The sequence below is a fragment of the Sander vitreus genome, chromosome 7, assembly GCF_031162955.1.
Source record: "Sander vitreus isolate 19-12246 chromosome 7, sanVit1, whole genome shotgun sequence".
NCBI classification, from domain to species: domain Eukaryota; kingdom Metazoa; phylum Chordata; class Actinopteri; order Perciformes; family Percidae; genus Sander; species Sander vitreus.
In genome coordinates, this window is record NC_135861.1 from 16277224 (window position 1) to 16298349 (window position 21126).

Sequence of the window (21126 nt, forward strand, 5' to 3'; positions counted from 1 at the left end):
ACTCTCACCCCTTTTACAGCACTTAACTACCTTGTTAGCGTCATGTGACATGCAAGTGGTCCTGTCTGTGCTGAACCTGCTCTATGTGTTCAGTAAGCGCTCCAACTACATCACAAGACTGGGATCTGACAAAAGGACGCCTCTACTGGCCCGTCTGCAACACCTGGCTGAGGTCTAGTGAATGCCATTGTTTTCCTATTGACTTGATTCCACCTTTCCCTCGAGAAAGAGCTGTATTGTTTAGTGTCGTTGTTCTCTTCTGTAGAGCTGGGGAGGAAAGGAGAATGGCTTTGGTCTGGCTGAGTGCTGCAGGGATCTGCTTATGACGGTAAGAATTTTACAGAGTGATGTTTAATAACTGTCTCTATCAACTACCTACAGCTATGGGACTGTTAGTTTTATGTTTATGAATAAAGGCTGTCTAACAAGATTAATTAACCACTATTTATAAACTGTCTTCCCTTACTATGCTGCCGTCCGGTGGTACATGAGCAGAAGTACCCGCCCAGTGCCACCACACTGCACTTTGAGTTTTACGCTGAACTGGGCCCTGAGGTCAAAGTAGAGAGGAAGGTAAAGACATTTATTCATGCAATCATTATGTAATAAAAATGAAATATATTTATGGAATATTGTGTTTATGACTCAACATTTCTGTACTCTTATTTCCCCAGACAAGTAGTAACACACTACACTATATTCACATCGAGCAGCTTGACAAGGTACAGTCAGAATTGTTTCATTACAGTTGAGTAAGAATACCTCAGGTTCTTCAGTTTACACATGCTCTGTCTCTCAGATTTCAGAGAGCCCATCTGAGATCATGGAGTCGCTGACAGTGATGTACAACATCCCTAAAGACAAGCAGACCCTGCTGTTCACACATATTCGACTGGCCCATGGTTTCTCAAATCACAAGAAGAGGTTGCAGGCTGTGCAGGCCCGACTCCATGCTATCTCTATACTGGGTGAGTATAAGCCTTCTTAAGACAAATGAGAGAGGGTTTTGTTCCTAGTTGTAACTTCTGACGATTTCTGTCTTCTTTGCAGTGTATTCAAATGCACTCCAAGAGTCAGCCAACAGTATTCTGTATAATGGCTTGATAGAGGAGTTGGTGGATGTATTACAGATTACAGACAAACAGCTTGTGGTAAGAAAACAATTTGCTTTTTCAGCTTGATCATTGTTATTACACTAAATTCCTATGCCACATTAGCAGTAGCACTGTATTTGTAAAATGACATCAGATATCTGATGCTTTGTCAGACCTTACTTTCAGATGATCCTAATGTGTGTATTCTCCAGTGTCAATGTAGAAGTATCATCAAGTCCCTTTTCTTTTTTTTTGTTTTCTAAAATACTGACTTTGATTTTGTTCTTCAGGATATCAAGGCAGCATCTTTGCGCACTTTAACTTCGATTGTCCATCTGGAGCGGACGCCCAAGCTTTCCAACATCATCGACTGCACCGGCACTGCCTCCTACCATGGCTTCTTGCCTGTGTTAGTGCGCAACTGTATACAAGCAATGATTGGTGAGAATGCAGCCAAAACGTTTTGTCTAAAGTTTAGTGTGTGATGCACAAGTTTATGGGACATCTAAAATGCAAGACTGTTTAACTTTTAATTTCTATTTCCAAGATCCCCTGATGGAACCCTACCCGCACCAGTTTGCCACTGCACTCTTTTCATTTCTCTACCACTTGGCTAGCTATGATGCTGGAGGGGAAGCCCTTGTATCCTGTGGCATGATGGAAGCCCTCCTGAAGGTATATACTGATCCTACACCTAATGTCATTATCACTTGTAGATTTTCTTTTCTCTTAAATTGTGTCTTCCCTTTTATTATCTTACTTTATAGGTTATCAAGTTCCTGGGTGATGAGCAGGACCAGATCACCTTTGTGACGCGAGCAGTGCGGGTCGTGGACCTCATCACCAACCTTGACATGGCTGCCTTTCAGTCCCACAGCGGCCTTACCATTTTCATTTGCAGGCTAGAGGTTGGTTATGCACTTTGAATTTCTCATTCATGACACAGCAGCTTTTAGCAACAGAGTCACTGAAACTTCTGCCAAACTTCTGGACTCACTTATTCTTCTCTCTATCACGCTCAATCACTTTTTTATATGTAGCATGAGGTGGACCTGTCCAGGAAAGAGTGCCCTTTTGTCATCAAGCCAAAGATCCAGAGGCCTAGCACAGCTGTTGAGTCTGAGGACATGGACACAGACATGGAGAGTAAGTCACTATTCCTAAGACCTAGGGAATGTTCTCACCTTCAGAAAATAATATCTGTAAGTCAAGGCTATAATTTAAGCTCTAGGCTATTGGTCAATGTCGCCAAGTTGTAAAGAAACCCCCGATTGTTGCCTTGATTTGCCAACATTATGTATTCTCACAGTGTCAGAAGTTGCCATGGAAAGCAGCCCTGGACCGTCCACATCTTCTGGTTCCAGACCAGAAGCGGACCAACGAGCACAGAGCAATGCTGCTAACACTCCTCGTGCAGGTACACACCGCAAACGCACAAAAACAAAAAATCAAACACTTGCCCCAATTGTACTTTATCGTCACTTTGACACTCGTCTCTTTAGGTATGCAGTGTATCCCCCAGAGGGCAGCTCTGTTAAAGTCAATGCTAAACTTCTTGAAGAAAGCCATCCAGGACCCTGCCTTTTCTGATGGTATTCGCCACGGTGAGTCATTGGCATCCTCTTCTATAAATTAGAGATCAAGAGTCTTGTACTAATCTTGTTTATACATGTTGAACAGGTTCATTAAGTGTTGCCTTTATATGCCTCTATACATTTTATAATGCAAATGTTTGTTGTTAATATGTGTATGTGCGCCCTCTTTTTCTTACAAGTAATGGATGGGTCATTGCCTACCTCACTCAAGCACATCATCAGTAATGCAGAGTATTATGGCCCTTCACTGTTCCTCTTAGGTGAGTTCACAGTAGCACTTTAGTAAAGCCCCTCAAGTACGCAAAGTTCTGTCACTTCGGAGATGCAAAATTTGTCATATAAAACTGTATAAACTGCAGAAGTGAATTGAATGTAATGAAATTGTACGGTTTGGTTATTGTAAAATTTGTTGTCATTGTTTTGGATTTTGATCTTTTTTCTTTTTCCGCCCTTGCTCTTGTCTCTGTCTTTCGGGTTTGTAGCAACGGAGGTTGTGACGGTGTTTGTGTTCCAGGAGCCATCCCTGCTCTCCTCCCTGCAGGATAATGGTCTTACTGATGTCATGCTGCATGCCCTTCTTATCAAAGATGTGAGTTTCCAGCACTGCCATTTTTTTTGTCTGTCTCCTCCTTTTTCTTGTAGTTAACAATAATTCACTATTGTCAATCTTATTGTCTCAGTACTCTCAGCACAGCACTAAATTTAACATCTGAAATTGTTAAATTGTTACTTAAGTCTTTCAGATTACCCTTGCTCTCAACTCTTCATTCACTTTGGAAATTGGTCAGTGTAAAGGGGTTGCCCTGTGTCAATAGGTCAAGAGGTTCAGACCTGTGGATGTATTCATTAGTAGAACATGCATCAGAAAAAAACAGTCTGGTACGACGACCTCCGATTTGGCTGGTCCATAGGCTGACCCAGGTCAGGTTATGGCATGTTGATTGAGTTTTGTATAAAAGGGTCCCCAATGCGAACTAGGGCTGTTAAAAGGCACAGGTTGATGTTGGGTCTTTTATGAGGAAAAGCTCTTTGTCACTTTCACCCTGTAACATCTGTGTTTTTTAAACTTTCATTGCTTGTTCTTCATTGTTTCTCTTTTTCAGGTTCCTGCTACCCGTGAGGTGTTGGGTTCTCTCCCCAATGTGTTCAGTGCCCTGTGCCTGAATGCAAGAGGCCTGCACTCTTTTGTTCAGTGCCAGCCATTTGAGCGCCTCTTCAAAGTGCTTTTGTCCCCTGACTACCTGCCTGCCATGCGACGGCGACGCAGCTCGGACCCATTGGGTGAGTTGGGCTGTATGTGCTCTGTTATTCAGATCTTTGCCTGTGGAAACTGCTTGAGTGGATGACATGTTCTGTTTTTGGCTTCAGGTGACACTGCATCCAACTTGGGCAGTGCTGTGGATGAGCTCATGAGGCACCAACCCACTTTGAAGACTGATGCTACTACTGCCATTATTAAGGTAGTTTACCTTTTATTTACAAGCAATCTTTCTAGTGTCGCTACATGGTTTTGCAGGATAATTAAAGCTTAATTGGTGTTACAGTTACTGGAGGAGATCTGCAACCTAGGTCGAGCCCCTGAGTACATCTGCCAGAAACCGTCTATCCAGAAAGCAGATGGCACTGTGGCGGTGCCACCAGCACGCTCCAGCCACGCTGCTGAAGAAGCTTCAAGTGAGGATGAAGAGGAAGAGGAGGCCCTCCACACGTTCAGCCAGCAGCAGGGGGAACCAGAGAGCAACAGACAGTCAGTGCCACTTGAACTGTATGACGCTGAGTTCATAACACAATAGAATAGAACAACAACTCTTTACAGACTTAGATTTTTTTTCAAGTCAATTGACTTAATGTCAAATATTTTAGTTGGTAGTCATTTTCATGATGTTTGGATTCTTGCAGGGTGGTGGGCACTGAGGAGCGGATACCCATTCCTCTAATGGATTATATTCTAAATGTGGTGAGTGTGGATTCTTGTGACAGTTTAAGTTTTGTCTTGGGCATGTTGTGAAATATTCCAAGCTATAAAGCAGAGCTCACTTAATTTCTCCGTTCAGTCACTAATTTGCGATGCACATGTTTTCTAGATGAAGTTTGTGGAATCCATTCTAAGCAACAACACCACAGACGACCACTGTCAGGAGTTTGTCAACCAGAAGGGGCTGCTACCTCTGGTTTCTATTCTGGGCCTGCCCAACTTGCCCATAGACTTCCCCACCTCTGCTGCCTGCCAGGCTGTGGCTGGTGTCTGCAAGTCCATATTGGTGAGCGCAAAAGAAAGATTACTGTTGTGATAATTTTCCTTATTGAATTTATCAGGAATGGTGCACATTCAAATGAATGCGATGCGCCAGATTAAGCCAAACGACTTATTTTAATTTAGAGGTAAAAGAAACATCAGTTTGCTGAATTAAAACTGAAGTGTTTTTCCCCTAAATTCTCCCCCTTAGACTCTCTCTCATGAGCCTAAGGTTCTCCAGGAGGGCCTATGCCAACTGGACAGCATCCTGACATCTCTGGAGCCACTTCATCGACCAATTGAGGTGCCTGGTGGGTCTGTACTTCTCAGGGAACTGGCCAACGCGGGCCATGTCACCGACGCCACGTTGTCAGCCCGTGCCACACCACTACTACATGCTCTTACTGCAGCGCATGCCTACATCCTCATGTTTGTCCATACTTGCAGAGTAGGACAGGTAAATACGGATGTATTTTTTCTTAACGAACTTAACGTTACCCTGTTGTACCTTTTTTTTTTAATTATTATTATTTAGATACATTTGTAGAAAATTGTTATCTTTTATTTTTTTGTTGATCAGTGCTTAAAATATATAATTACAACCATAGTACTGTATATCAGTATTGTAAACAATAAAACGAGCAGAATGGTGAATCAATTTTATTCACACTGTATTTTACAGAATCCCCTTCACTGCTAGTTTTGACTATAGAATCAAATTTACTCCTCACAATCCTCGGTTGTGATGTGTGCAGTTATGCTGAATTTGCAAACAAGCAACAAGTTAAGGGCAGATGATTACCAAGAATTGTATTTATTTTTCAAGCTGTGGAGGGGGTTCTTCAAATGTGCGACCATTTCAGAAGGTTCAACAGCTCTGAATGTTTCTGTTCTCTTTCTAAACAGAGTGAGATCAGAGCTATCTCAGTCAACCAGTGGGGCTCCCAGCTGGGCTTGAGTGTTCTCAACAAGCTCAGTCAGCTCTACTGCTCTCTGGTATGGGAGAGCACTGTGCTGCTGTCCCTTTGCACACCTAACAGGTGAATCTCTTATCCTTTACCCCTTTTCTTTAAACTGTTTTATGATTAGCTGTAACTCTGTAACACTTCTTGACTGTGCCCAACAGTCTGCCTCCAGGATGTGAGTTTGGCCAGGCTGACATGCAGAAACTGGTGCCCAAAGAAGAGAAGCCATCTGGCAACACTGCAGCAACCACAGCCTCTGGCTCCAGGAAAACTGGTAATTTAACCATTTAAATGTGTTCACTGAAAACCACCATGTTCATGGAATGCCCTCCAACAACTTAAATCTCCTTTACCTTTTATCTAGTAGAGTCTGAGGCAGTGTCTGTGGATTCATCCGCTGGTGGACTGTTGGAAGGCATGGGACTAGATGGGGACACCTTGGCTCCTATGGAGACGGACGAACCCACTGCAACGGACCCTAAGGCCAAGTCCAAACTTACCCCAGCTATGGCCACCCGCATAAAACAGATTAAACCGCTACTCTCTGGTGAGATAATTTGTATGACACAAGTTTTTATTTTTTTTATTTCTGTTAATATTTTTAACAGAATCTTTAAAAAAAATAAAAATAAATTGCCTTAAATCCCCAGGAGTTTATTGTATCTCACTAACCTTGTGTCTTTACAGCTTCATCTCGATTGGGTAGGGCTCTGGCTGAGCTCTTTGGCCTGCTGGTAAAGCTGTGTGTGGGCTCCCCAGTGCGCCAACGCCGCTCCCACCATGCTACAAGCACAGGCACGACCCCCACGCCTGCTGCCCGGGCCACTGCCTCTGCCCTGACGAAGCTCCTCACCAAGGGTCTGAGTTGGCAGCCCCCACCATACACACCCACCCCTCGTTTCAGGTAAGAGCAGACTACCCCAGCTACCGTTGTCTATCGTTATGTGCTTTGCACAAAGAGGTGATATGGAGTGTTTTCTTTTTTTCTGGCAGGCTGACTTTCTTCATCTGCTCAGTGGGCTTCACATCCCCCATGCTGTTTGATGAGAGGAAGTACCCCTACCATCTCATGCTGCAAAAGTTCTTCTGCTCTGGGGGTCATGATGCCTTATTTGAGTAAGTCCATGCATATGACGAGAACAGTATTGTGTCTTCAAAATATGCTTGCAAATATCCGTATTTTAATTTCTATGTTAAACAGGATTTGTATTGTTTGTATTGCTTTTGTGCAGGACGTTTAACTGGGCCCTGTCAATGGGTGGGAAGGTGCCTGTGTCTGAGGGTCTGGAGCATACTGACCTACCAGATGGGACAGGGGAGTTCCTCGATGCCTGGTTAATGCTGGTGGAGAAAATGGTGAACCCCAGCACTGTGTTGGATTCACCCCATTCCCTGCCAGCTAAAATGCCTGGGGTCACACCCACCATGCCCCAGTTCAGCGCCCTTCGGTTCCTCATTGTCACCCAGAAGGTCAGTATCCACCAGCTATAGAATTCCAATGAGTCTATTGCTTCCTTCGTAATGTGTGGCATTTAATTGGGTAAACTTGTGAAAACATAGTTGCTAGGAAATGAGAAAAGATGGAAACCATATAATTTCTCCCTGCTCTCTTTAAAAAGAGAAATAAAGAAAACAGGTTGTTGCATTTTAATACCATGTTGAGAAAAGAACAACAAACTGCGATGCAACAAAGTTCCAAGACCTCTCCATAAAGGATGAGAGAGAGAGAGCGAATTGTTGGTGCTTTTATTATTGTAACACTGTGTCTCCTTCATCAAGGCTGCATTCAGCTGCATCCGCAGTCTGTGGAACAGGAAGCCGCTGAAGGTGTATGGAGGCAGGATGGCTGAATCCATGCTGGCCATCCTCTGCCACATCCTGAGAGGGGAGCCTGTCATTCAGGAGCGCCTGGCCAAGGAGAGAGAGGGGACGGTGCGCCCAGATGACGAGGCGGCCTCCACTGTTTCTTTGGCACCTACCGGGGCCCCTGGAGCATCTACAACAAGTGGGGAGGCACCTGCAGCGACTGGAACACCACCTGCAGGACCAGCAGGAGGATCAGCTGAGGATTCAACCAATTCTACCCCCCGCCGTGACCCCCAGGTTAACCAGGCCCAGCTTACACAGGTATGTGGGAAAGCTGTCTGACACTTGGGCTACTGTAGGAGGTTTTGCCAACACAAGTTAACTACATAATTGTATATTCAGGGTTTTCCCTGGCTCCAGAATCAGCCTTTGGGGGGAGACACACTAGGGTTGACGATATCATTGACTATATCATCATCCATCGTGATGGCAAGCCACCATCGTGAAGCCACGCCCCCCACCCTGTCAGACACACTAATCCTAGTCGCGGGCGCTGGACAGGAAATTGACAACTGCGTCGGTTTTAAACTAGCAAAGACACTTGCGTCGGGCTTTGCACTGTGCTGCAAAAGACCATCGCTTTGAGCAGACTGGATTGGCTGTAGTGATACCTCTCTCTCTCTCTCTCTCTCTCTCTCTCTCTCTCTCTCTCTCTCTCTCTCTCTCTCTCTCTCTCTCTCTCTCTCTCTCTCTCTCTCTCTCTCTCTCTCTCTCTCTCTCTCTCTCTCTCTCTCTCTCTCTCTCTCTCTCTCTCTCTCTCTCTCGTATGTTGCACTTAAGCTACACCATACAGCCCAGCAGCCCCGGTGTGATGTGTGCGAGAGGAGGAGACTCCGCGCATGACACGTGTTGCATTTTGTAACTGTAGTCCAACTTGTGCAACTTTTTGGACACATTTGTTACTTTGGCCTAAATATAGCCTATATAGATAATATTTCTGATTATGGCATAGCTTTCTCCCCACCCAATTAGGCTAATAAAGTAATGATTAAAAAAAACACAAATGCTTGATCAAGGGCCCGGGCCCGGCCCGAGGATAGTGGCGGAAAATAACGGCTTGGGCAGAGAATCTAAACTCTATGCTGTGCGCGGTCTCGAGCGAGAGAGAGAAGGCATTAACGTGGAACGCTATCACACTTTCCGTTCTCCCCTCATTGGACTAAGTTTGTGAACACTGTGTGCGTGCATCAATAAGTAAGTCTGATGTCCTGTGGGTATGGGACGATGTTAACATGAACAGTCGGTGCTATTTTATGTGTGAGCTAATAATGCGCATCTGTTCATGTGCGCTGCAAGAGTTATGTTTCTGTTTATTTAATGCGTTATTCAGTGCAAATATAACCGAGAATGTAGTTTAATCTCAGTAATGCTGGTATATTAGGTTATTACTGTTGCTCTGGCAAACGTTCCACTGTACTGTCGTTACGCAGATCATGGAGATGTGATTGAGTATAGACAATGTGGTACATTGCGAACAAAGGTCAGATATTATATTGCATAAAAGTCTAGTTTAAAAATGGCATAGCAACCTGTGCTTTAAAAAAAAGAAATGTAAAAATTGAAAATCGAATTGAACCGTGACCTTAAAATCGTACCTACCGTACCTCGACCGTTGCTATTTACTGTTGTAGCTAATTTGTACAATACAATCGTTATGAATACAAAATGTTATAAAGTGTAATGTTTTCTATTTTAAAAAACATTCTATTGATCATTAAATTATTAGTGAAGTTTAAGGGACCGCCCCTACGGTTCGGCGTGCATGTGAACCGTGGATTAATTGCAAATGTAACCATCATAGTTTGGAATACAGTTTAACTGCCGCTGTTACATGAATGGGGCTCAGCAGAGAGACGGAGCAGGACAACGCCGCCTCTGCAACTTGTTCAGGGAGTCAGGGCAATGCCGATGAAGCGAGCACATGTGGTTTTCATGCGTACTACCGTACAGTTCGCATCAGGTGTTAAAACCAACTGTACCAAAACGCGGAGCGCCACTACGGGACATTTTCACAAGTTATGAAACTGTCTCAATTTAATACTGATTGACCAAACTGAACAGACAGCATTCGATGCTCCGGTGTAAGGCTGAGAGCTCTGCACCCATCGGCAGCGGCTTCTCGCTGCGCCACCGGTCACCAGGGCAGCAGAGAGAGGTACAGCCTGACTGCAAACGGAGATCCCCTTAGCACTAGCTTCACAGCGGAGCGTTCAGCTCCAGCCAAATCAGCGCCAGCCGCATGTGAATTTAGTAGCTGTGGATGAGAGGGAGGCTGGCTGCTGAAAATCAGACATTTTGGGGCACGTGATTTTCCTTTGACGCTGGCTAAAGCCTCTTTGGGGGGTGCCAGAACATTCTCTGTGCAGGAAAAACGCTGATATTGGCACTATCTAAACGCTATCTAAACGGACACCTAGCTTCTCAGCTAGGTGAATGCCTGTGTGCTGCTCATACAGGGACCGCGTCTGTAGAACTGACGCTTTCCATTTCCCCACTCAGTCAATAAAATGAGCAGTCACCGTGAGATAGCTTTCCGTAGGGTCGTTAGTGAAACGGAGGGTACAGCTGACAACTCGTGCTCCATCAACGTCCGTGTTTGGTTGTATATGGAAGGGACACAGTTTGCCTCATGTGTGGATGGGATGGCATGTTGTAACGAGGTTCGAGTACATAGAGTACCAGAAGCCAGGTTCCTCTACGAGTGAATATGGGCGCATTGAAGATGACATGTAAAAAAATTATATTAAAAATGATTTTTTTGGCCCTATTTGTATCTAAAGGCTGGTTAAGCACTGTAGGGAGGATAAGTTGGACAGTTTTTTTTTTGTGTCTCATTCCAGTGGCACATCTGGGTAATGACGTCGGATATGCGTTAGCATGTTAGATGTATTTCCACTCACATATCCAACAACTGCTGAACAACGCTGACACAGTTTTATGTATTTTTATACCGTGTATTCTCCGTGTAAATTCATGTACCGTACCAAGACGCCCGTACCGTTTTGGTTCAATACGAATACATGTACCGTGCCACCCCTAATACCAAGTGTCTTTGACTTTACATTTTTTAGTCCTCAGAGCCTCATAATCCCCCCTTCTTTATATTTGCCCTTCGCTCATGACACCATCTCTGTTAACTGTAAAAATGCTTCTTTTTGTGTGGTGCTTTAGTTGATGGATATGGGTTTCTCAAGAGAGCATGCCATGGAGGCCCTACTGAACACCAGCACCATGGAGCAGGCCACAGAGTACCTACTTACTCACCCTCCACCACTTCTTGGTGGAGCAGTAAGAGTAAGTCTACATAGACAGAAACGCACACATACTTTCATTTTTTTGTAACTTTCATAAGTCAAATTCAGGCTGCTGACATTGTTCCCCTTGTTCCAACTAGGACCTGACGATGTCCGAAGAGGACCAGGTGATGAGGGCCATTGCCATGTCACTTGGACAAGAGGTCAGCATGGAGCAGCGCTCTGACTCTCCTGAGGTGTGTCACCCTCAATCGCATGGAAAAAAAGATTTCGCTCTAAACTATCTGTTGCTAAATGAAACCTCATGAATGAATGAATAACTTACTGATTAGCTGAGCAGCTGTTAAGATTATTTCTGTGCCTGCTTTAGGAAGCAGCACGTCGACGTGAGGAAGAGGACAGGAGAGCCAGGGAGCGGGCAGAAGAGGAGGAGGCCCGCTGCTTGGAGCGCTTCATGGAGGCCGAGCCACTGGACCCCAAGGAGCTGCATACCTTCACTGACTCCATGCTGCCTGGCTGCTTCCATCTTCTGGATGAGCTGCCTGACACAGTCTACCGACTCTGTGACCTGCTGATGACTGCCATTAAGAGGAGTGGCCCCGAGTACAGAGAGCTCATCCTCGGCCAGGTTGTCCACCAGGTCAGTGAATAAATGGATGTTTACATTGCTGTTTTATGCTTCCAATTTCCTGTTGTATTGATGATCTCTGCAATTAAGGCTATCATATTTTTTGCTTAATATTAAATTGAGAGATGCAGCTTTGCATTCAGTTGAATACAATTTGTCTTTGTGTCTGTCTTTGTAATTGATTGTTAGACATTTTAGAGTAAATGCTTTCAGCGAGTAACATGTCTTGAATGCAGATGCAGCGTTGTAAGCCATTATGTATATTTGTGTTATCATTCATTACCAGGGACCGTGGTAACATCTTTAAAAGTCTTTAGAAGTCTTGGTTACAGAAGCACAACATTCATTTACCAGCCTGATTGTGTTTGTGTTGTGTGTAGGTGTGGGAGGCAGCAGACGTGCTCATTAAGGCAGCTGAGCCCCTGACTACCAGTGACACAAAGACTGTGTCTGAGTGGACCAGACAGATGGCTACACTGCCCCAAGCCTCCAAGCTGGCAACACGAATTCTGCTGCTCACGTTGCTCTTTGAGGTAACGGTAACGGAAACGCATTGATGAAAGTTGTAGCCTTTAAAATGTTCACACAGTAAATATTTTTTTGTCATTGTTAATCTACACATCCCAAACAATAATTTGTTGGTTTCTGTTTCTGAAGGAACTGAAGTTGTTGGGTGCCAGAGTTGTGGAGAACAGTGGGATTCTTGATTTGTTGATTAAGCTGCTTGAGGTTGTGCAGCCCTGTCTGCAGGCTGCTAAGGAACAGAAAGACATCCAGACACCAAAGTGGGTTTTGCTCAGCCCTGTGTTTATACTAATCTTTACTTGCAAATGTTACACCAGCTCTTCACCATGAGAGCCCTAATTTGTGTTGTGAATTGGTATTTATCATATTAAATGACTTCCTTTTTCTGCAGATGGATCACACCAGTACTGTTGATTATTGACTTCTATGAGAAGATGGCAGTCTCTTCAAAGCGCAGGGAACAAATGAACAAGGTATAAGTCAATCTTATAAACCAAACCACAGGTACAGATTACAATTGTAAAGTTAGATACTGAAATAGGTATGCAAAGTTCCAAGCACAGGTATAGACAACCATGCGCTATGACTACATGAATGGAAAGAGTAAAAGGTGGAAGCAAGTAAATACTTCTACTTATCTACAGATGTAGTAGTTCATTGCATCGTCCTGCGATAGGCCTCTTGACTGCATGCTCATTGCTCTTTGCTTTCTTTAAGACTTGAATGAGCTGTATTTAAACAGAAACATGTACATTTGCGTACTGAGTATAGAAGAGGTGAGCAAAACATGGTAATAAATGCAATCCTATACAACATGGCTTTCAAAACTATAACCTTGCCCACTTTATAATACATTTTAGTTGCATTTGTGTCAAAAGTCATTGAATAAACTGTGCATTACATTGTAATGTGTTAGTGGTTTTTTGTGCATTTTTGTTTTTTTTAATTATTATTAAGTTCCCTCTCTGTCCTCCTTTAGTATCTGCAACCCAATGGGAATAACTGGCGATGGTTTGATGACCGCTCAGGCCGTTGGTGCAGTTACAGTGCATCAAACAACAGTACCATTGACTCAGCATGGAGGGCGGGGGAGAGCAGTGTCCGCTTCACAGCTGGTCGCCGGAGATACACTGTGCAGTTTAACACCATGGTGCAGGTATACATAAACACTTTCTCCACTGCCAAAGAATAATCCCAAACTACAATCCATTGATTCTTTGATTTTATGTTTGGTTGTGTTAGTAGAGTTTGTTTTCCTTTTTGTTTAATTAACACCTTTCTATCATGCAGGTAAATGAAGAGACTGGTAACAGGAGGCCAGTGATGTTGACTGTCCAAAGAGTGCCTCGCATGCCCAAGCCTGCCAAGGCTGGTAGCATTACTGACTCAGAGAGAGAAGAGGGAGACAGGAGCAAAGCGGAGGAAACACAGACTGACCTGGACTCAGGAGCAGCAGTGGAGATGAGTGTTCCTAAGGAGGATTCCAGCCAGCTTAAGGAGACCACATCTGGCCCCTCATCTTCCCTGGAGTCTGACAACTCTCAGAGTGCTGATATAGTTGTACAAGGCCTGACTGAGGACATGACCACCGTTCTTATTCGTGCCTGTGTCAGTATGATAAGTGTTCCTGTGGACCCAGACACTCTCCACGCCACATTGCGTCTATGTTTGCGTCTTACACGCAATCACCACTATGCCATGATGTTTGCTGAGCTGAAGAGCACACGGATGATTCTGGGGCTAACGCAGAGCTCTGGCTTTAATGGCTTCACCCCGCTCGTCACTCTGCTGTTTAGACACATCATAGAAGATCCGGCCACGCTGCGGCACACAATGGAGAAGGTTTGAGTCTATTCTCATACTTTTTAAATGGATCTTGCAGTATATGAAGATACTATCTGCTAATTGTGTTGCATCACCGTTGCATTTTCAGATTTTTCTTTCAAGTCTGTTGATACCATAAACAAATTCCTCAACAATTTGTTGCCAGGTGGTGAGGTCTGCCGTGACCAGCGGAGCAGGTAGCACCACCTCAGGAGTGGTGTCAGGTAGCCTTGGTTCCAGAGAAATCAATTATATTCTTCGAGTCTTGGGCCCTGCCGCCTGCCGTAACCCTGAATGCTTCGCTGAAACCGCCAACAACTGTGTTCGCATAGCTCTGCCTGCACCCCGGGGAGCTGGCACAGGTGAGTGTGCAAGTTAGTCTGGGAACTTTTGATTAGTCAACATTGCTAGTACTGTAAATTGGATTGATAGATTTATTTAGCTACCAAGTTGTGTCTACGTTTCTTTAATCCTAAAAAGCTTATACTCTTTTTACAGCCTCTGATGACGAGTTTGAGAACCTTCGAATTAAGGGGCCCAATGCTGTGCAGCTGGTGAAGACCACTCCTCTGAAACTGTCCCCCTTACCCCCTATCCCTGACACGATCAAGGAGGTCATCTATGACATGCTCAATGCTCTGGCTGCTTACCACGCTCCTGAAGAACGTAAGACATGTTAATAAGATCCTCACAGCTGTCCATTTGAAGGGCGTATATGTAGATTTACTGGAAATAGTAATTTGAACACTTCAGTTCTCTCTCTCTCTCTCTCTCTCTCTCTCAGCTGAGCGTCCAGAAGAACGTGCTGCAGCGGTGCCTGGTGGACCAGACCTGTGCCAGATATTGCAGGATGTTGGTGATGACGTTTACCAGCAGTATAGATTAACCCGGCAGGGCAGCGACTTTGACTCCCAGTCTGCATTCCATATCAACGTGAGTCTTAATGACAAGTTGTCTTATATTGAAACATGAAATGTGTCATCTCCTCAGTTAACAATAGAGCTGTCTCTTCCTCTCAGGCTCAAGTGTTTTCTGCTGATGGAGCTGTGGCTGAGTCTTCCCAGTCTGGCACACCACAAGGAGAAGGTGAGTTTATAAGGTTTTTTGAAAGTATGCGGGAATATTTGTGCAAAGTAACTGCACATATCAGATACTCTATCATCCCTAATCACATTGTTTGATTAGCTGTCTAGGTTGTTACCGTTTGTGTTGCTCCAGATCTGCCATATTAGTGTATGTACTGTATATGATCTGTGTATCCTTTCATTGTCCTAACTTCTTCAGCTTCCACACCAGAAGAGATGCGAGAGGAAAAGAAAGAACAGGAGGGAGAGAAAAGTACCAGCTCAGAGGAGGGTAAAGCAGCTAAGGTAAAGGCAAGCAAGCCTCTAATGCCTACCTCCACCATCCTGAGACTGCTGGCTGAACTGGTGCGCTCCTACGTGGGCATCGCCACTCTAATCGCGTCCTACTGCTACACTGCTGGACAGTCCGAGCTTATTAAGGAGGTTGGTAGTTTAACAAAATCATGTCAGTCTTTCACACCTCTGTATTGTTTTGCCTTTACTATAATTAGTTCCTCTTGTTTTGATCTTCCTGTATTCTAACAGGACTGCAGTGTTCTAGCCTTTGTGCTCGACCACTTACTGCCCCATACCCAGAATTCGGAAGACAAGGACACCCCAGCCTTGGCACGTCTCTTCCTAGCAAGCCTGGCAGCTGCCGGCACGGGCACTGATGCCCAGGTGGCCCTGGTCAATGAGGTGAAGGCTGCCCTCAGTAGAGCACTAGCAATGGCAGAAGGTGCCGAAAAACATGCCAGGTAAGTAGCATAAAAAATAAGTAAACCAACCTGATGATGCTATAACCCTTGGCTGATTGATAATTTATAGAGATCTGTACAAACCCATACTCTCATTTTCACTCTGTCCTCATCCATCTTTCTCCCAGGCTTCAGGCAGTGATGTGCATCATCAGCACCATCATGGAATCATGTCCTTCCACGTCCAGTTTCTATAGCACAGCAGCAGCCAAGACACAACACAACGGCATGAACAATATCATACGTCTCTTTCTTAAGAAAGGACTGGTCAACGACTTGGCCCGTGTGCCCCACAGCTTGGATTTGTCCAGGTATTTGATTACACAATAGTAATTTGATTTTACATTTAGATAGTAGTAGACCAGGAGCCTGCATCACAAAGTGTGATCTGTGAATTAGTTAAAGGGGCCCTGTGGAGTTTTCTTGTAAACAACAAAAGTTACATTTAGTGTTGCTCACAAAAACACATTGTGTGTATTCTTGAGGTCTAACAAATATGTCTATTGCTTCTTCCTCATAGAACAAACACATATTTTAAATCCTGCTTGTAGTCTTCTTCTTTCCTGCCTTTGTTGGCGCATTGCTGCATATCTTGGCACGTTACTTCCAACTGTTGATCGGTGGAATAGTGTGACACCATTAACTGGACTGTGTATTGGGTCACCAGCGTGCATGAGACAAGGAGACACTCGTAGAAAAACTGCTCCGTAGCGCTACTAGAGGTCTAAAACGCCACAGGGAGCCTTTAACTTGGGGTTTAACCCAGGCTTTTTGGTATCCTGAAGCTGTCTCAATTTAAACTGGGGTTAGATCAACATTGCAACCGGAAACCCAGGGTTGACAGTCTGTTGGTAACCCTGGCTTTCCTGGATTATCCATTTTAAGCTTAGTAAACAGATAATGCAAAACTAGCATGACAATCTTGGACTTGCCTTTTTAGTAGTTCTATTTCAGAATCAAGTTGGCTTTGCAACAAAAGTACTTACTCTATATTCTATCTTTACATCATTTGTATTAGTCCCAACATGGCTAACACAGTAAATGCTGCCCTGAAGCCTCTGGAGACTCTGTCCCGCATTGTTAACCAGCCCAGCAGTCTGTTTGGGGGCAAAGGAGGCTCCAGCAAGAACAAGGCAGAACATGACACTGTGGGCACTGCCAGGGACAGCAACAGCAACACTCAGGACCCAGGTATGCATATCAAATGAAATGAGATACCTTCAACACTCTAGATCAAGAAATTCCAAATATGTCTGTTGCTGATTTGTGGCATCTACTCCAGGAGAGTCCGGTGAGGCAGAGCCTGTGGAGGGCAACCACAGGGTGCAGGGAACAGACAACGACCTGATGGATGGAGAGACAGAGGGAGACACGGTGGTTATTGCTGGTCAGCCAGAGGTTCTCAGCACACAGGCTATGCAGGTGATTGGCATTGGATTACACACAGTACTCAAATAGTATTTCAACACATTACCTCATCTGTAACGTCTATAATTGATGGCATAAAGAGGGGCATTACAAAATGTTGATAATTTAGCTCCGAGGTGTTATGGCCCTTTCTCCACTATTTGTATTTCATTTCCTGTGCTTGTAGGTAGAAAATGAGTTGGTTGATCTGATTGATGAGCTGCTGGAGAGAGATGCTGGCACTGTCAACAGCACAATTATAGGTAAGCCACTTGACTAATAAGGGAAAAGTGACTGTAGATGGTAAACGGGTATGGACAATGTGGGAGTAGTTGTGCGCAGCTAATCCTCAGTGGGTAGTTGGTGGATACAAAAAACAATCTATAAAATTGCAACACAAGGAGTTAACTGCACACTGGGATCACAGCTCCCTGCATTTCAGAAAGGCAAGGAAACCCAGAGCTGATGTATCACTTGTTGTGTGTTCTGTTAGTGGGACGCAGTGGTGAAGATGAATCGCAAGAGGATGTGTTGATGGATGAGGCCCCCTCCAATATTAGCCAGGCATCTACTCTTCAGGCTAACCGGGAAGGTAAGACTTTGGCACAACAGAACTTTGTGTGTTCATCGTAGTAAATAACCGAACAGTTGTTCCGACTGGTTTCACTGACAGCTTCTCAGTTTTTAAGATCTTCTTGTGAGGGACTCTGCGTTTATCTCTTTCATCAGACTCCATGAACATACTGGAACCAGAGGATGAGGAGCACACACAGGAGGAAGATTCTAGTGGCAGCAATGATGATGAAGACAGCCAGGATGAAGAGGAGGAGGAGGAAGAAGAGGAAGAGGAGGATCAAGTATGGATTAATGCAATGAGGTTCAGTAAACAAGTCTTGATTCTTGCTTATCCATAAGACTCATGGCTGCTACTTTTCCTCAAGGATGACGAAGAAGGAGATGAGGATGATGATGATGAAGGTTCAGAGATGGAGTTGGATGAGGACTTCCCTGACATCAATGCTGCGCCACACATCCGCTTCGAAAGGTTTGACAGGGATGATGACCTCATCATAGAGTTTGACAACATGTTCTCCAACAATGGTAAGCAGGATGATTTATTACCAACATTTACTCTCTTCTCACATCACTCATGATGTGAGAAGAAAATGAATTTATGAATCAAACTAGTGCTGTCAAACGATTAAAATATTTAATCGCATTAATGTCATAGTTAACTCGCAATTAATCGCACATTTTTTTATTTATTCTAAATGCCCCTTGATTTCTTTGTCCCATTATTTTTTTCTCATTTTAATGCTCTTATCAACATGATACGATACTTTTTAAAACGAGAGAGAACAAGAACAATAAAAAAAAAGAAAATGGGAAAAGGGTATTTTACAATAACTTTGAATGCACCACGAGGCTGGCGAGGCGGAGTCTGTGTTTTTCAGACAACGGCAGCTACAGTCTGGTGTTAGAAGCCTCTCCAGTGAAATTCAGTCACACTTTACACCGTTTAGCTGTCAGCATTTTAACCGTGTTTATTCCAGCTGCTAGCTAATAGTAGGCTAACGTCAGCTGCTGCTAAGTGTAGTGTTGACTAGCATCCCGTGCGGCAGTCTTTCAGTTCCCTCGTTTGCAGGTATGTACTACTCTTTGGCCGGCTCGCAAGCCCAAACAGCGTGCCTGTTGTTTTGTTTCCGGTCTAGCTAGATCCGATGTAGTGTTGTAGTTTTTCTAACGTTATTAGTTGTTGCAACAGCGTGTGGAAAAAAACTACAAAGTTTGCTAGGCCAAAAAAGAACGTTAATCTTGCGATTAAAAAGGCTTTGCGTTAACGCTGTTAATAACGCGTTTAACTGACAGCACTATCATAAACATTACTCGGGGTTGTGCCAGAGCTGTCCCCCTAATGCCTGCCTACTGTTTTCTGTTGTTTTTCCATCAGCTGACATCCCTCCCTCCCCAGGCAACATCCCCAGCTCCCACCCACTGATGGTGCGCCATGCAGACCACGGTTCCCTCACCCTAGGTGTGGCAGGCACTAGCAGCCGCCTGGCACAGGGCATGGGTCGCAGCCAGCGAACACTGCGCCAGCTCACTGCAAACAGCGGACACACCATCCATGTGCACTACCCTGGCAACCGCCAGCCTAACCCTCCGCTCATCTTGCAAAGGTGAAAGCATGTTTTTGTGTGTCTTTGTTAAACAAAACATCTGTTTTGCAACATCTATTACAAACCATTCTTTGTTTAAGGGCTCATGCTAAATAAAATGTCTGTTCCTCCTCTACTTCATTCTTCAGATTGTTGGGCCCCAGTGCTGCAGCAGACATTTTACAGCTGTCTAGCTCTCTGCCTCTGCAATCTCGGGGTAGGGCCCGCCTTTTGGTCGGAAATGAGGATGTGCACATTATTGCTCGTTCTGATGACGAGTTGTTGGATGACTTTTTCCATGAGCAGAGTAGCACGGGGGGACAAGCAGGTGAGAATCACTATGGGTTGTTATTAATGTAACGGTCTTTAGGTTTAGTATTCGCTTGAATTCCTAACAAGATTGTTCTTTCTGTCTCTCAAGGCACCCTATCTAGTATTCCCACTGCCTTAACTAGATGGACAGATGAGTGTAAAGTGCTGGATGCTGAGAGTATGCACGACTGTGTAGCAGGTAGGTTGGCATGGTACCTGCGGGATCTTAAGTCTTTAGAATGCCTTAAATTTAAAATTAAAAAAATTGGGCCTTAAAAATCTCCAATTTCGTTTACCATGGTCTTAAATAATTTCATGTTCTTTCGTAGGATTAAATAAATACCTTAGCATCATAAATGGTGTTTTAGTATACAAACATTCTGCGCAAGCTCTGGCCTAAACATCCAAGCTCAGGTGCGATCAGTTGTCAGGGAAGCTAGTAACTAGTAACAAGCTAAAGTTAACTTGTCAGTTAGAATGGGCCACTGTCAGAAGTCTGGCCACAGATGCGGACAAGTTGGCAGGCAGATCGGCGTGAGAGTCAGTGTAGCTGAGCTGGAAGACGCGCCAGCAGGTTCAGCAACGAAGAGAGGGCTGTGTATAAGACGAGGACAGTGTCTGTGTGTCGCCGTTGCTCCACTTTTGTAGGGTAGGTTGGAAACTTATCCAACATGCTAATGTACATTTGATGGCATTACCCTGATGTGCCGATCACCGGACTGAGGAAAATCAAACCTGAGCCCAACTCTTTATCCCCGCTGCTTTCATGCAGCCTTTAAGTGCTAAAAGCTGACGGGATGAAACAATCACTGAAGCGATTGGCATATTGTATTACCCTATTGGTCCCAATATAAGACTTTTGAAATGGCAGCGTTTTAGACAGAGCCTCAACGACCGCCCGAAACCACGGTAACGTTGTATGGTCAAACGAGAGACTGAGAACAAAGCCGTGAATCGGAGAAATAAAACGTGTTTTCGCCAATTCATCACTAGAAGTGTAACTGTTGCAAGCATCTCACTATCACTAACGTTATCCACATTCATATTTATCTAAATCTAAAAAGACCAATACAGTACATTACATTATATATTATCGTATTTAGCCGAGGTGGAACCAACCAGTGAAATCTGTTTTACTGATTTAGATCAATGCACCAGGCTTAATGTCTCAAGATGAAGTGGCATTAATTGGACTTGGTGACTTGTTAACTTACAGCCACATTGCCACAACTAAGCATGAATTCTGACATCTGTGTCTGTTTTCAGTGGTGAAGGTGCCTATTCTGCAGCATCTGGAGAGTCTGCGAGATGAAGAACTGGAAGAGCGTAGGGATAAGAGGAGGCGGCAGCTGGCTGAGGAGGAGGAGTCTAAGCAAAATGAGAGGAGGGCCTCTGGAGCTGAACAGGCCAGGGAACAGAGCCTGCAGGTAATACATGGG

At 44.4% G+C, this 21126-nt stretch overlaps 1 protein-coding gene across 8 annotated transcripts in view; it reads left to right on the forward strand.

The window, feature by feature from the left end:
- huwe1 (HECT, UBA and WWE domain containing E3 ubiquitin protein ligase 1) overlaps nucleotides 1–21126 on the forward strand; it is a 48815-nt gene that overhangs the window by 15274 nt on the left and 12415 nt on the right. For 3 of the 8 annotated variants that reach the window (XM_078254962.1, XM_078254959.1, XM_078254960.1), the window contains 52 exons: nucleotides 20–172; nucleotides 266–328; nucleotides 496–573; nucleotides 675–722; nucleotides 800–968; nucleotides 1051–1151; nucleotides 1385–1535; nucleotides 1642–1769; nucleotides 1862–2002; nucleotides 2135–2240; nucleotides 2404–2511; nucleotides 2597–2698; nucleotides 2869–2949; nucleotides 3172–3278; nucleotides 3793–3970; nucleotides 4058–4149; nucleotides 4234–4454; nucleotides 4589–4646; nucleotides 4774–4950; nucleotides 5137–5382; nucleotides 5832–5965; nucleotides 6052–6164; nucleotides 6255–6437; nucleotides 6578–6794; nucleotides 6884–7006; nucleotides 7123–7360; nucleotides 7670–8017; nucleotides 10928–11050; nucleotides 11151–11246; nucleotides 11381–11650; nucleotides 12019–12171; nucleotides 12296–12423; nucleotides 12555–12636; nucleotides 13143–13319; nucleotides 13454–14005; nucleotides 14154–14349; nucleotides 14486–14653; nucleotides 14772–14920; nucleotides 15007–15073; nucleotides 15272–15495; nucleotides 15598–15809; nucleotides 15938–16120; nucleotides 16828–17000; nucleotides 17092–17231; nucleotides 17404–17479; nucleotides 17710–17808; nucleotides 17946–18073; nucleotides 18158–18317; nucleotides 19168–19396; nucleotides 19525–19703; nucleotides 19797–19886; nucleotides 20954–21114. In XM_078254962.1, the coding sequence (XP_078111088.1) occupies nucleotides 20–172; nucleotides 266–328; nucleotides 496–573; nucleotides 675–722; nucleotides 800–968; nucleotides 1051–1151; nucleotides 1385–1535; nucleotides 1642–1769; nucleotides 1862–2002; nucleotides 2135–2240; nucleotides 2404–2511; nucleotides 2597–2698; nucleotides 2869–2949; nucleotides 3172–3278; nucleotides 3793–3970; nucleotides 4058–4149; nucleotides 4234–4454; nucleotides 4589–4646; nucleotides 4774–4950; nucleotides 5137–5382; nucleotides 5832–5965; nucleotides 6052–6164; nucleotides 6255–6437; nucleotides 6578–6794; nucleotides 6884–7006; nucleotides 7123–7360; nucleotides 7670–8017; nucleotides 10928–11050; nucleotides 11151–11246; nucleotides 11381–11650; nucleotides 12019–12171; nucleotides 12296–12423; nucleotides 12555–12636; nucleotides 13143–13319; nucleotides 13454–14005; nucleotides 14154–14349; nucleotides 14486–14653; nucleotides 14772–14920; nucleotides 15007–15073; nucleotides 15272–15495; nucleotides 15598–15809; nucleotides 15938–16120; nucleotides 16828–17000; nucleotides 17092–17231; nucleotides 17404–17479; nucleotides 17710–17808; nucleotides 17946–18073; nucleotides 18158–18317; nucleotides 19168–19396; nucleotides 19525–19703; nucleotides 19797–19886; nucleotides 20954–21114 (8079 nt within the window). The remainder of the gene's footprint in view (nucleotides 1–19; nucleotides 173–265; nucleotides 329–495; nucleotides 574–674; nucleotides 723–799; nucleotides 969–1050; nucleotides 1152–1384; nucleotides 1536–1641; nucleotides 1770–1861; nucleotides 2003–2134; nucleotides 2241–2403; nucleotides 2512–2596; nucleotides 2699–2868; nucleotides 2950–3171; nucleotides 3279–3792; nucleotides 3971–4057; nucleotides 4150–4233; nucleotides 4455–4588; nucleotides 4647–4773; nucleotides 4951–5136; nucleotides 5383–5831; nucleotides 5966–6051; nucleotides 6165–6254; nucleotides 6438–6577; nucleotides 6795–6883; nucleotides 7007–7122; nucleotides 7361–7669; nucleotides 8018–10927; nucleotides 11051–11150; nucleotides 11247–11380; nucleotides 11651–12018; nucleotides 12172–12295; nucleotides 12424–12554; nucleotides 12637–13142; nucleotides 13320–13453; nucleotides 14006–14153; nucleotides 14350–14485; nucleotides 14654–14771; nucleotides 14921–15006; nucleotides 15074–15271; nucleotides 15496–15597; nucleotides 15810–15937; nucleotides 16121–16827; nucleotides 17001–17091; nucleotides 17232–17403; nucleotides 17480–17709; nucleotides 17809–17945; nucleotides 18074–18157; nucleotides 18318–19167; nucleotides 19397–19524; nucleotides 19704–19796; nucleotides 19887–20953; nucleotides 21115–21126) is intronic. The other 5 variants (XM_078254965.1, XM_078254963.1, XM_078254964.1 and 2 more) reach the window with 4 other exon arrangements.